The following is a 10775-nucleotide window of genomic DNA, read 5'->3' on the forward strand; positions in this document are numbered from 1 at the left end:
GGTGCATAGCTCAGTGCACACACAGGAACAGACAATTCCTTCCCTGAGAATGATCCTGAGGAAAAAATAGGCTTTTGTGTGCTCCGGCTGCACGTGGGCTGACCCCCCCCCCCCCCCCAACCCCTGCCAGTCAGTCTGATCACAAGACTAACTCCTCAGCAATCCCGTCGGCTTAGACAATAACAGGGCTGTTGGGAGAGTTTTTACATCATCCTCACAGCGGCTTCCTGGCCTTTGTGTCATCTCTAGATGTTACTGTTTCATCTTTCACTGTATTTGCATGCTTCATGACATAGTGGTAATGGATTTATTGCAAGACCAGGCTGTGCAGACTGTAGAATAAGGAAGGTATAAGATAAAGAGAAGGCGGTTCCTTCACAGTAACGCCTTGAAACATTCTTGTTTTGTAAATGCAATTTGTGCCAAATAAAAAGAGGAATTAATCGCTGTTTCTGAAAATGAATTTTAAAACATGATGCCCTGATCTCACATTTATAATAAACATCAGGACTGCCGTCTGCTTCTACTGCTGGGAAGCAGAATCTCTGGTGTGATTGTGCTGTCAGATTTTTTCCCCACAACTGTGTGCAGAAATAATATCATTTCAAGTCAGATTTGAGTCGTTAGAATATAAGGTCCAACGTTGGACACGTCTCTAACTATTTGGGACATGAATGAGAACAAACTGAATTCATGCAGCTTTTTGCATAAATTTCTACAAATTGTGGAACGTTGCTGCCATCTAGCGGTTGACGTCACGTAAAGCAACATGTTTTACTTCCGGGTCTTCTGTCAATCGTGCTGTGGGGTGAAATGGTGTGTGAAACGTCCACACATGCGATCTGTAAATGAAATAATCTGTTTACAGGTGCTAATCCGGTCGTGATGTCTCGGCAGCCTGTGCTGAAGAACAGGCGAACTCTCCTGGAGAGAGCAGAGAAGTTTATCTCTGATAATTATTTCACAGACTGCAACCTGAGAGGACGGTGAGACTTCAGGCTGCTTTGTTTTGTTGGACATAGATTGTGTGTTAAACTGTGAGTCATAAATGCCAAATGTATCGATTTTTCTAATATCAAATTATTATTTTTTAATTGAACTTTTAAACGGTTGCTGTCGTGCGATCGCCGGGACTTTAAAGCACTTTGAAGATATCAGCCCATGTTTTGCTCCTTTTGATGATAATCTGAATTCTCTGCAGGCTCTATGGGGTCTCTTGTCCGCTGGAGTCTCTCGCCTCCGTCTTGTGCTCAAACCGGATCTCATTCCAGGAGGCTTCCAAGGAGAACTTTGCGCCACATAATCTGGGTGACACCTTTGGACCGACGTAAGTAATACACCCGCTTTATCATCCTAGGATCTGTTATTGCCAATCGCCCAAGCTTGACGCTTGTTGAAGGTGGTGGACATGCTGGTTCAAAGTGACCCTGAAAATCCCCGAGTCCTGGAGGGGAAAAGAAGTTCATCTTCTGTGGGAATGCGATGGAGAAGCAATGGTGTGGAGAGACGAGCAGCCCGTTCAGGTAATGCTGCAGCAGTTTTATTTGGTCAAACTTGAAGTACCAACTTCTACACTGAACCCATGGCTGGATTTCATTGTGACTTATAGGGCCTGACGAAGGACGGAGAAAAGACGAGTTACATCCTGTCCGACTGTCTGAAAGACGAGGAGCCACACAGGTCAGCTCATTGCTGCTTCTGCTGCCATCTTGGCTTCCCAGCTGAAATAGACGTATTTTCCCTTGTTCTTTAGTCTCACCCTTTATGTCGAGGTGGCCTGTAATGGGCTTTTTGGAGCTGGTCAGGGGTCCATGATTGCAGCCCCAGATCCAAACAGAAGGTTTTCCTTGCAAAAGGCGGAGCTGGTGGTGTTCAACCGGGACGTACAAGAGCTGCTGACTGATTTCGAGATGTTGATTGACATTGTGAAGGTAAAAAAAAGCAATCAATCAATAATTCATATTAAACTAGAAAATGTTTTTTTTGTATCCAGACGGTTATCCGGATTGCTCTCAAAATAAAATGGGATGTAAGTTAGACCAAGACCCATCTGTAGATTTCTTTTTATCCAGATCCATCCAGCTGTTTTTCCGTAATCTTCTACAAACACTGTCAAAAAACCCAACGTCCTCGGAGGAGGTAATGAAAGGAAGTTAACTGGTTGTTCCCTTTCCTTTGCAGGAACTCGGAGACGGAGACCAACGGGGCTACCAGGCGCTCTTCGCTGCCAACGAGATGGTGAACATCTGCGATCCATCTGATCCACGCTCCTTTTCCAAAGCACACGATCTGGCTCATAAATTCTTCAAGCAGCGCAACGGAGAAAGCCAGCACACCGCTCATGCAATGGGTCACTGCCACATAGACACAGCTTGGCTGTGGCCCTACGAAGAGACGATTCGCAAATGTGGCCGAAGTTGGGTGGCAGCGATCCGTTTAATGGAGAAGAACCCCGAGTTTGTTTTTACTTGTTCTCAGGTACTCGCCCGCTAATTTGTGTGCCACAAAGGTTTCCATGACCGCACGGCCATTTTCACACGCGATCCTCTTTCTCCAGGCCCAGCAGTTCCAGTGGGTAAAGAGCTGGTACCCAGGACTCTACTCCCAGATTCAGCATCATGTAAAGAAAGGCCAGTTCATTCCAGTCGGGGGATCGTGGGTGGAAATGGTAAACTGGATCCTGTCAATCCACCGATTGTAATCGTATTGGCTCTCAGGCCAGTTTAATGAATGTGTGTGTGTGTGTGTGTGTCGGTCTGCCAGGATGGCAACTTGCCTTCAGGTGAGTCCATGGTCCGACAGTTCCTGGAAGGGCAGCGTTTCTTTAATCGGGAGTTTGGGATCATTTGCAAAGAGGTAAAGTTTAGAAGAAATAACTTTCATTGGCCTCTGTGTTATGTCTGTGCATTAATCACAAATGCATCATATAAGGACCTTTTCACTGCTTCCCTTTTAGTTCTGGCTACCGGATACTTTTGGCTACTCGGCACAACTTCCTCAAATTCTGCAGGGCTGTGGCATTTCCAATTTCTTGACACAGAAGCTCAGCTGGAATCTGGTCAACGCCTTTCCTGTAAGGGATCAATGATGAAAAAATTGATAGATCTCAGACGTTTTCAGTTTTGATTTCTTTTTCACCAAAGCACAACACATTTTTCTGGGAAGGCCTGGATGGCTCCGAGGTCTTGACACACTTCCCGCCTGGAGATTCTTATGGGATGAATGGCAAGATTGAAGATGTGAGTCTGATTTCTGTGACCCCACGGCTTGAATGTTGCCTTTGTGAACGGGACTACTTGCAGTCTTCGCAAAGCTGACCCCGGCCTTGCTTTGCTTCTTCCCACAGCTGGTGAAGACTGTGAAGAATAACAAAGACAAAGGGCGGACCAACCACAGTGCCTTGTTGTTTGGGTTTGGCGATGGAGGCGGTGGGCCCACGCAGCTGATGCTAGACAGACTCCACCGTGTCCAGGACACAGATGGACTTCCCAGGTCAGTTCCTGTCCCACACTTTAAATGTAACACGCAGCGCTAACAGCAAAACTGGGCCAGAAAAACTTCCTACAATAAAATGAGCAATGATATTTTATATCGACATTGTGGAAGCTCTGCATTTATGGGGTGTGTGCACACAGAAACAGGAGACTGTGTGACTTTTAAAGGGTATGACTCATGAGTTATGTCCTCTGATGTCATTTTGTTGCTCATTTACACTTCTCTGGAATGCGATCGTGATTTAGTCAGAATGAGTAACAAAGGCGTAGCCAGAGACGTCATGTCCATGTCCTCCTTGTGTCTCTCAGGGTCCAGGCGTCCAGCCCGGAGAGGTTTTTCTCTCAGCTTCGGGCTGAGTCAGCGCTGCTTTGCACATGGACTGGAGAGCTCTTCCTGGAGCTGCATCAAGGCACCTACACCACACAGGCACAGGTAGAATAGAAACTAGGGATGTCTCAGAGTCATTTGATTTTGATACCGAGTCCCGATCCTATACTTCTTTAATACATAAAAATAAATAAAGACGAGTGAAAAACGGATCCAGGATGCCCCTTATTTTTTTTAATCATCTTATTTCAACATTTAACTCTTAAACAGAGCACTTATGTGGCATAGCTTGAACATTCAAGTAATAAATAAAATACTTTTTTTCCACTTTGGACTTGGACTAGTGCAACAGGAAATATTAAATACGAATATTTAAATATTAAATATTTAAGATGGACTGGCGGCTTGTCCAGGGTGTACCCCGCCTCTCGCCCATTGACTGCTGAGATTGGCTCCAGCTTGACCCGCGACCCGATGACGGAATAAGCGGTTGGAAAATGAATGAATGAACAGCGCTTCAATCGACTCCGCAAGCTCGTGATTACATTAACTAGTAGTATGTTAATATAATTTAGATGTTGGTACTGTTTATTGAGTTATTTTAGACGTCCTATATGTTTTTCTAGATTAAAAAAGGGAACCGTCAATGTGAGACACTGCTTCACGACGCTGAGATAGCGAGCAGCTTGGCGTTGTGCCGGGACGGGACCTTTCAATATCCAGTGGGAAAGCTGCGGGAACTCTGGAGGTGCAGATGAACATGAATACACAGATACACAGGTTATGTTGTTATAGTATGCCAGAGTATTCTATGACCCCCCCCCCCCCCCCTCCCCATCAGGCTGCTTCTTCTCAACCAGTTCCATGATGTGATTCCTGGCAGCTGTATAGGAATGGTTGTTGAGGATGCACTGAATTATTATGAAGGTACAGTTTTCAGCCGCATTGATGTGTTGTTTTCCAAATTAAATCAATAAATAAAATGCATTATGCTGTTTTCTTTTTTTAAGAAATCCGCAGGGGTGCTGCTGCACTGCTGCAGGAAGCGTTTGGCATCTTGGGGTCAAAGGGCAACTCTGCTGGTGTGTTCAACTCTCTGCCATGGGAGCGCCTTGAGGTCATCCAGATTCACGACGGCGCTGCTTTACCTGCTCTGGGTACAATGGATAGTTTTATGTATTTTAACATACATATTTCTAATAATATAATATGTGTAGTTTTTATTTTCTTTTTCTTTGTTCCATTTTTTAACATTAATTACTGATGTCTGTTGGACAGCTCTGGTGCGAGTTCCCAGCCTCGGCTTGTCTCCTGTCAAAGACACACAGCCTGTGACTCCAGTCTCTGTCACCATTCAAGTATGCATTACTCGTTAACCCCCCCCTCCGCTTCCAGATACGTTTCACTTAGTCATCTTTCCTGGGGGTTTGGGGTCATGTAAAAGGAGCAATGGGTGTCTACCACTGACCAACACCTCCCAAAAGCTCTGTGTGTGGACTGAAGTAGATACAACTAAACGGAGAGGGCTAATCAATGTGAGAGAAGGAGTACTTCTGAGCATAACTCACTTTTATATATAATCTAGAAAAGCATTTCAGAAAAGATCTCAAATATTGATGATTAGTGCAGTGTCTTAGTTACTGTACTGTGCATATTTACCACCTCCATATATATATATATATATTTCCTGACCGGGAAGTCAGTTTTCCATGTCAGGGTTTTTATATTTTTAATGGTCATTTATCAGTTTCCCTGAAATTGGAAATATATTTTATTAGACCTTATTTTGCAGGGATGAAGAAAAAAATATATAAAAAGAACATTGTTGGTCGGGATAAATCCATTTGTCTTTCGTAGCTACTCTTATCTACTCTAGCCTTCTTACATATTACGATTGTCATCCTTTCTTTTTTTATTCAGTTTTTTTCACATTTTCTCTGAATACCCACTTCATGGTATATGCTGTGTATTTATTCCCATGTATTTCTACAACCTCTTATAGTGTTGGTGCACTGACCATTTGAACATATAGATTATAGAGTGCTATGTAATCTAGCTTTGAATTTGTCTGGCTGAGACGTGTGACTTTGCAGGCCGATGGGACTGTCGTCATGGAGAATGGGATTTTACAGACTGTCGTAAACAAAGACGGCACTTTGGCGTCGCTGTGTTTGATCAGTGTAAACAGGTACTGTAAGACATCCTGTGAGCATCCGTGTGCTTTTGCTGGCAGTCTCAACGTTTATGAGCGAACGTCTTTCTCACCGCTCAGAGAGGCCATCTGTGACGGCAGTCATGGAAACCAGTTCGTCATGTTTGACGATGTCCCTCTGTACTGGGATGCTTGGGATACAATGGACTACCATCTGCAGACAAGGTCTCAACCACTACTGTTACACAGGTGCTTATCAACGCATATATCAAAAGCCTAACAGCAAAAATGGCCCAATAGGAAGCCAGTGATGGAGGTGGCTCAGCCCGTGCGTGTCTCAAGCACGTCTGGGCTCAGAGGCGTGGTCAGCTTCACCCTCAGGATCAGTGATAAGAGCACAATCACACAGGAGATCGTCATGGACGCCACGTGTCCTTACCTTAAGTTCAACACGGAGGTACTTGATAGCACGGCGCGTAGAGCTAGAGAATCACAGATAAAGTGCAACCTGATCACACTGCAAGATGTACACTGCGTTTAATTTCAGGTGAACTGGCTGGAGTCTCACAAGTTCCTGAAAGTGGAATTCCCTGTGCGAGTGCGCAGCACCAGTGCCACATATGAGATCCAGTTCGGCCATCTGCAGAGACCCACACACAGGAACACGTCATGGGACTGGGCCAAATATGAGGTACCGCTCCTGTATTGGCAACGTTCAGCTTGACGGTCCCGATGGACGACTATGATGTTGGCCCTTCAATGTGCATTGTTGGATACAGATGCTCTTTTCACTGAAGTGATGCCGTGCATTGACATTCATCATTTTCTCCTCCACAGGTTTGGGGCCACAAATGGGCTGATCTGTCGGAGCACAACTTTGGCGTTGCATTGCTGAACGACTGCAAATACGGCTACTCGGTCCACAAGAGCACCATGACGCTGTCTCTGTGAGGTTTCACGACCGTACAACAGCCAAAATAACCGAGACTGTCGGTCGAGATCGTCTAACAACAGATTTGTTTTAGACTGAGAGCACCAAAGGCACCAGATGCCAATGCTGACATGGGGACTCATCGGTTCACCTATGCACTGATGCCACATGCAGGTAGGAGTTACTCTCGCTTCTCCTCATTGAATCATGAAACGCGTTTACGATGTCTGCCGTGATGCAGGATCCTTCCAAGAGGCGGCCGTCATCCAGTCTGCATATAACCTCAACTTCCCTCTGAGGCCGCTCCTTTGCAACCCGGACATCGTCCCGCGGAGCGCCTTTTCCGTCAGCAGTCCAGCCGTCATCCTTGAGACTGTCAAACAGGTATCCATTTAAATACCGGGCGAGCTTGACCAAGTTTGACTTGATCCTTTCATCCTCTTAATGGTTTACTCCATTTAGGCCGAGGACAGGAAGGGGGCACTTGTGGTTCGGCTCTACGAGTCACATGGGAGCAGCGTGAGTGCCACAGTCTGCACCGCACTCCCAGTAAAAGAAGCCTGGCTGTGAGTAATTTCTATTGTTAGAGTTTACCGCTGCCCAATTATCTCTAATAATAAAACGTTCCCGTCTTTGCAGTTGTGATCTGTTGGAGAGACATGATGGTGCCCAGCCAGTCCACATTGCGTCAGAGGGAATCTCTCTGAACTTCAAACCCTTTCAGATTGTGACTCTTCTCCTAATCTTGTGATGCATTTGAAATTTACAAACACCAGGGACCCTCTACTCAACAAGTGATTCTTGATGCAACATTTCAGTAGTAATGGTAGAAACCACTTAAATGCCATACAGCGAGCGCATGTAGCGCCCGTTGGCCTCTTATGGGAGCTTCTTCTTGTTGAACCGAAGCTAAATGTGATGAATTTGTGTTAAAATAAAAATGTACAGAAAATTGTAGAAATGTGTTTTATTTAAAACATATCGAGTAGTCTAAAAACAAACAAACAGCAGTGCCTCCGTTTTATTTGCTGCTTTGTCTGGTCACTCTCCCAGTCTGCCTCTGTGGAGCTGCAACACGGAAGATATTCAGATTTTCTTTCAGTTCTTGCCCGTTAATAAAAACAATACATCTTATTTTGACAGAATATCACCTGCAGCTGTTGGTTGTGCTTCGCTGCTCTTCCTCCTATGTGCAGCTGATCTTTTTTCATGTGCTGGAGGTTTGTCCACTTCTGTCTCTCTTCTCTTGGGCCTGGCTGCTGTTGCACGCACATCCTGTTCTGTCTTTGGCGATCTGGTCCCCGTTTCCTGTTTGATCACTTTTGTTTTTAACCACGCCTGAAGAGCGATTCTTAGCCACCTAATGAAATCAGACTGCTGGAGGGGTTGAATCTGTAGAGTCCATTAAGCCTCAAGCTAAATCAACGACTGCCGACTATACCTTTTTCTTTTCTGTGTCATCATGGCTGTCTTTGTTTGCACTTCGTTTTGCCTTGGATGACTTTGAATCTAATAAAGATGGGACATCACTTTACTGAGACGCAGTGACTACTTTCACTTATATTTCAGCTGAAGTTCTCACTTTCATGTATTCACACGTTTTTCATACCTTTAGGCACCATGGGGCCCGGATCTCCCTGAAATTAGAGCAGTAGGCACCGTTATCTGTGATTTAAAATCATGTGCAACGAGATTAAAATACAGGATTCTCCCTGAACACACCTTGAACCACATTGTTCTGCCATTGTGGTCCCGGATGGATTTCATTCCGTCTACGTAGTAGCACTGCAACCAAGCCTCGAAGTCAGAGTAGTCGGCCTTCTCTGGATCGTAGCCCTTTCCACCTGATCGAGAAAGGGGGCCTTGTAAATTTAAATATTTTCCCGAAGATTCCTGAGATTCAGATCAAAGCCGAGTGTCAGATCTTATGGTTATGGCAGTGGATTATGAACACCATAACCCACCTAGACTCACCACCTCCAGAGGGACTGTATGGCACAGCCTGAGCAGATCGTCCATCTCCTGTTTCGCCCTCCTTTGTTTAGCTTTGTTTGTGGTCTAGACAGAATAGTAAAGGCGGAAGAGTTTGGGATGAGCAAATCAATCTGAACGAATCACAATTGTGTGACTGGGCTCTTCCACCTTTGTGTTCGTGATCTCATTTTTCACAGGCTTCCCATTTTCAGTCGAATCATCTGACTCAAGGCCTTGGAGTACAGTCCTGGCAGGAACAAAGGGTGGGACGTCCAGCCTAAAAAAAGACACATCACTGAGGCTCTTTTGTTTAAACAAGAACTGAATGAAAGCCATTCATTTCATATCTGAAGGACGCAAGTGTATCAAGGGGAGTACGACTTCATCAGAATGTTTAACAATGCAAAATATCCGTTCATTTTTTCACTTAAACTTCGCAGCAAAAGATCCTTAGGGAGTTCCTTGAACACGGTATTTCTTATTGTGTTTATTTCTTTTTAACAGTAATTATATGTTTAGTTTGATCAAGGCCATGCCTGAAGTTTTACTGGCAACCATATTAATAAAGTTGTTTCTTTGTTAAAAAAATAAATCCAAATAACCGGCTCCAGCTTCTTCACTTTTTAATATTAATTTAATTGTAAACTTGTTATTTTGCAGGTTTTATTCTGATGGGCAAAACAAGAACTGAGATCGTTGTCGTTTGTTCTATTTTGTGATTTTAAAACAGAATGAAAGAAATAAAATCAAGTAACTTGATCAAAAGTGTATAACTTGGTGATAAATTAAATTGTTTACTGTGCAGGTGTATGATGACATGGCTGAAATCCAGCAATACGGTGAGGTAAGAGTTGGGTGTGCACATTTGTCACCTGAACAGGACCTCTGCCCTCAGATAGTTCCCGATACCATTGAAGTACTTCTGATTGAGCAGAACTTCACAAATGGGCCTGTCAAAGGCTCGGTCCGACAAATGTGACAGGACGTTCTCCCTGCAAAGTGACCAAGTGGTCAGTGAGACAAGGATTTCTTTGAATAAGTGACACAGAGCTGCGTTTACTAACCTGAAGCTTCTGTACTCAGACATGACGCACGGCCCTCTGCTCGGCTGCCATGCCCCACCAGGCTGCCAGCGGCCAAACCTGCGTGCATCCACGTAGCTGAGCACCCTGCAGGGCTTCTGTGCCGTATGAAAACGCAGATGGGCGTGTTTGGGCAGCTCATCCTCTGGGGTGAAGCGGAAAGAACCCGACATCCCAAAGCGAAACACTACATCCATGGGCTGGTCTGCCTGCCCCTTCTTCACTCTCTGTTCCGGATCATCCCTCTTCACGGGTGTCAGCGTTAGCTTCACTTCCTTCCCTCTGGATGTAGCCGCGACGCGATAAGCCTCGCAGGTGAAGGGCACATCGGGGTTTTTGCTGACCTCAGACTTTCTAACTGCTCCAGTAAAAACCACTCCGTCACACACTTTGTTCACATAAAGGCTGGCCAGATGGAGCTCTGGTCCCTCTGGCATTTTGCTGGAACAAATGAAGCTGTGCTGCAACTGAAGAGAAAAAGGTGTTGGAGAGAATATTACATGATATCATGAAATATAGTGCCCCCGCCGCTAAGGGACACTGGGGAAGTTCGTCTTAGTTTATAGCAACCTGGGGATTGTTTAAATCATACATAAGAGTGCTCCAGTATTGTGATAAATACATATTGGATTACATTCAGGCCATCAAAAATATATAAACATCAACTTCCTATCCTTTAATTATTTTCCTGGGTGTGGAGCCTTGGGAAATTAAAAAGTGTAAACAACAAACATTGGTTTTATTGCATCGCATTTGCAGTGATGCATGATTTTGGTTGCAGTTTCTGCGCTGCTGCCTTCTGCAGATCGGAAAA

At 44.8% G+C, this 10775-nt stretch overlaps 2 protein-coding genes across 2 annotated transcripts; one reads left to right on the top strand and one right to left on the bottom strand.

The window, feature by feature from the left end:
* The first annotated feature begins 885 nt into the window (after positions 1-885).
* man2c1 (mannosidase, alpha, class 2C, member 1) lies at positions 886-7781 on the top strand. Its single transcript, XM_068739208.1, has 25 exons — positions 886-986; positions 1202-1327; positions 1400-1523; positions 1610-1680; positions 1754-1931; positions 2182-2478; positions 2558-2668; positions 2764-2856; positions 2957-3073; positions 3144-3239; positions 3347-3492; positions 3804-3927; positions 4449-4570; positions 4664-4749; positions 4833-4979; positions 5101-5180; positions 5916-6010; positions 6095-6199; positions 6275-6431; positions 6522-6665; positions 6812-6921; positions 7000-7079; positions 7147-7289; positions 7368-7471; positions 7545-7781. The coding sequence occupies exons 1-25, from the start codon at positions 886-888 to the stop codon at positions 7654-7656; spliced, it is 3069 nt and encodes a 1022-aa protein (XP_068595309.1). The 3' UTR covers positions 7657-7781.
* Positions 7782-7857: 76 nt separating this feature from the next.
* On the bottom strand, positions 7858-10398 carry neil1 (nei-like DNA glycosylase 1). The gene is given in 10 exon segments (XM_068739636.1): positions 7858-7973; positions 8057-8228; positions 8230-8265; positions 8347-8414; positions 8515-8542; positions 8628-8749; positions 8870-8963; positions 9048-9156; positions 9752-9871; positions 9944-10398. Coding segments are annotated over 10 exon segments (1251 nt in total). The 3' UTR covers positions 7858-7926.
* Positions 10399-10775: the final 377 nt, after the last annotated feature.

Source organism: Brachionichthys hirsutus, chromosome 5 (assembly GCF_040956055.1).
Source record: "Brachionichthys hirsutus isolate HB-005 chromosome 5, CSIRO-AGI_Bhir_v1, whole genome shotgun sequence".
Lineage (NCBI taxonomy): Eukaryota > Metazoa > Chordata > Actinopteri > Lophiiformes > Brachionichthyidae > Brachionichthys > Brachionichthys hirsutus.

Excerpts from the sequence above, each read along its gene's own strand:
- man2c1 (XM_068739208.1), top strand. The coding sequence starts at position 886 with ATGTCTCGGCAGCCTGTGCTGAAGAACAGGCGAACTCTCCTGGAGAGA. Across the intron at positions 1,681-1,753 it reads AAAGACGAGGAGCCACACAG|TCTCACCCTTTATGTCGAGG; the intron begins GTCAGCTCATTG and ends CTTGTTCTTTAG. Across the intron at positions 2,857-2,956 it reads TTGGGATCATTTGCAAAGAG|TTCTGGCTACCGGATACTTT; the intron begins GTAAAGTTTAGA and ends CTTCCCTTTTAG.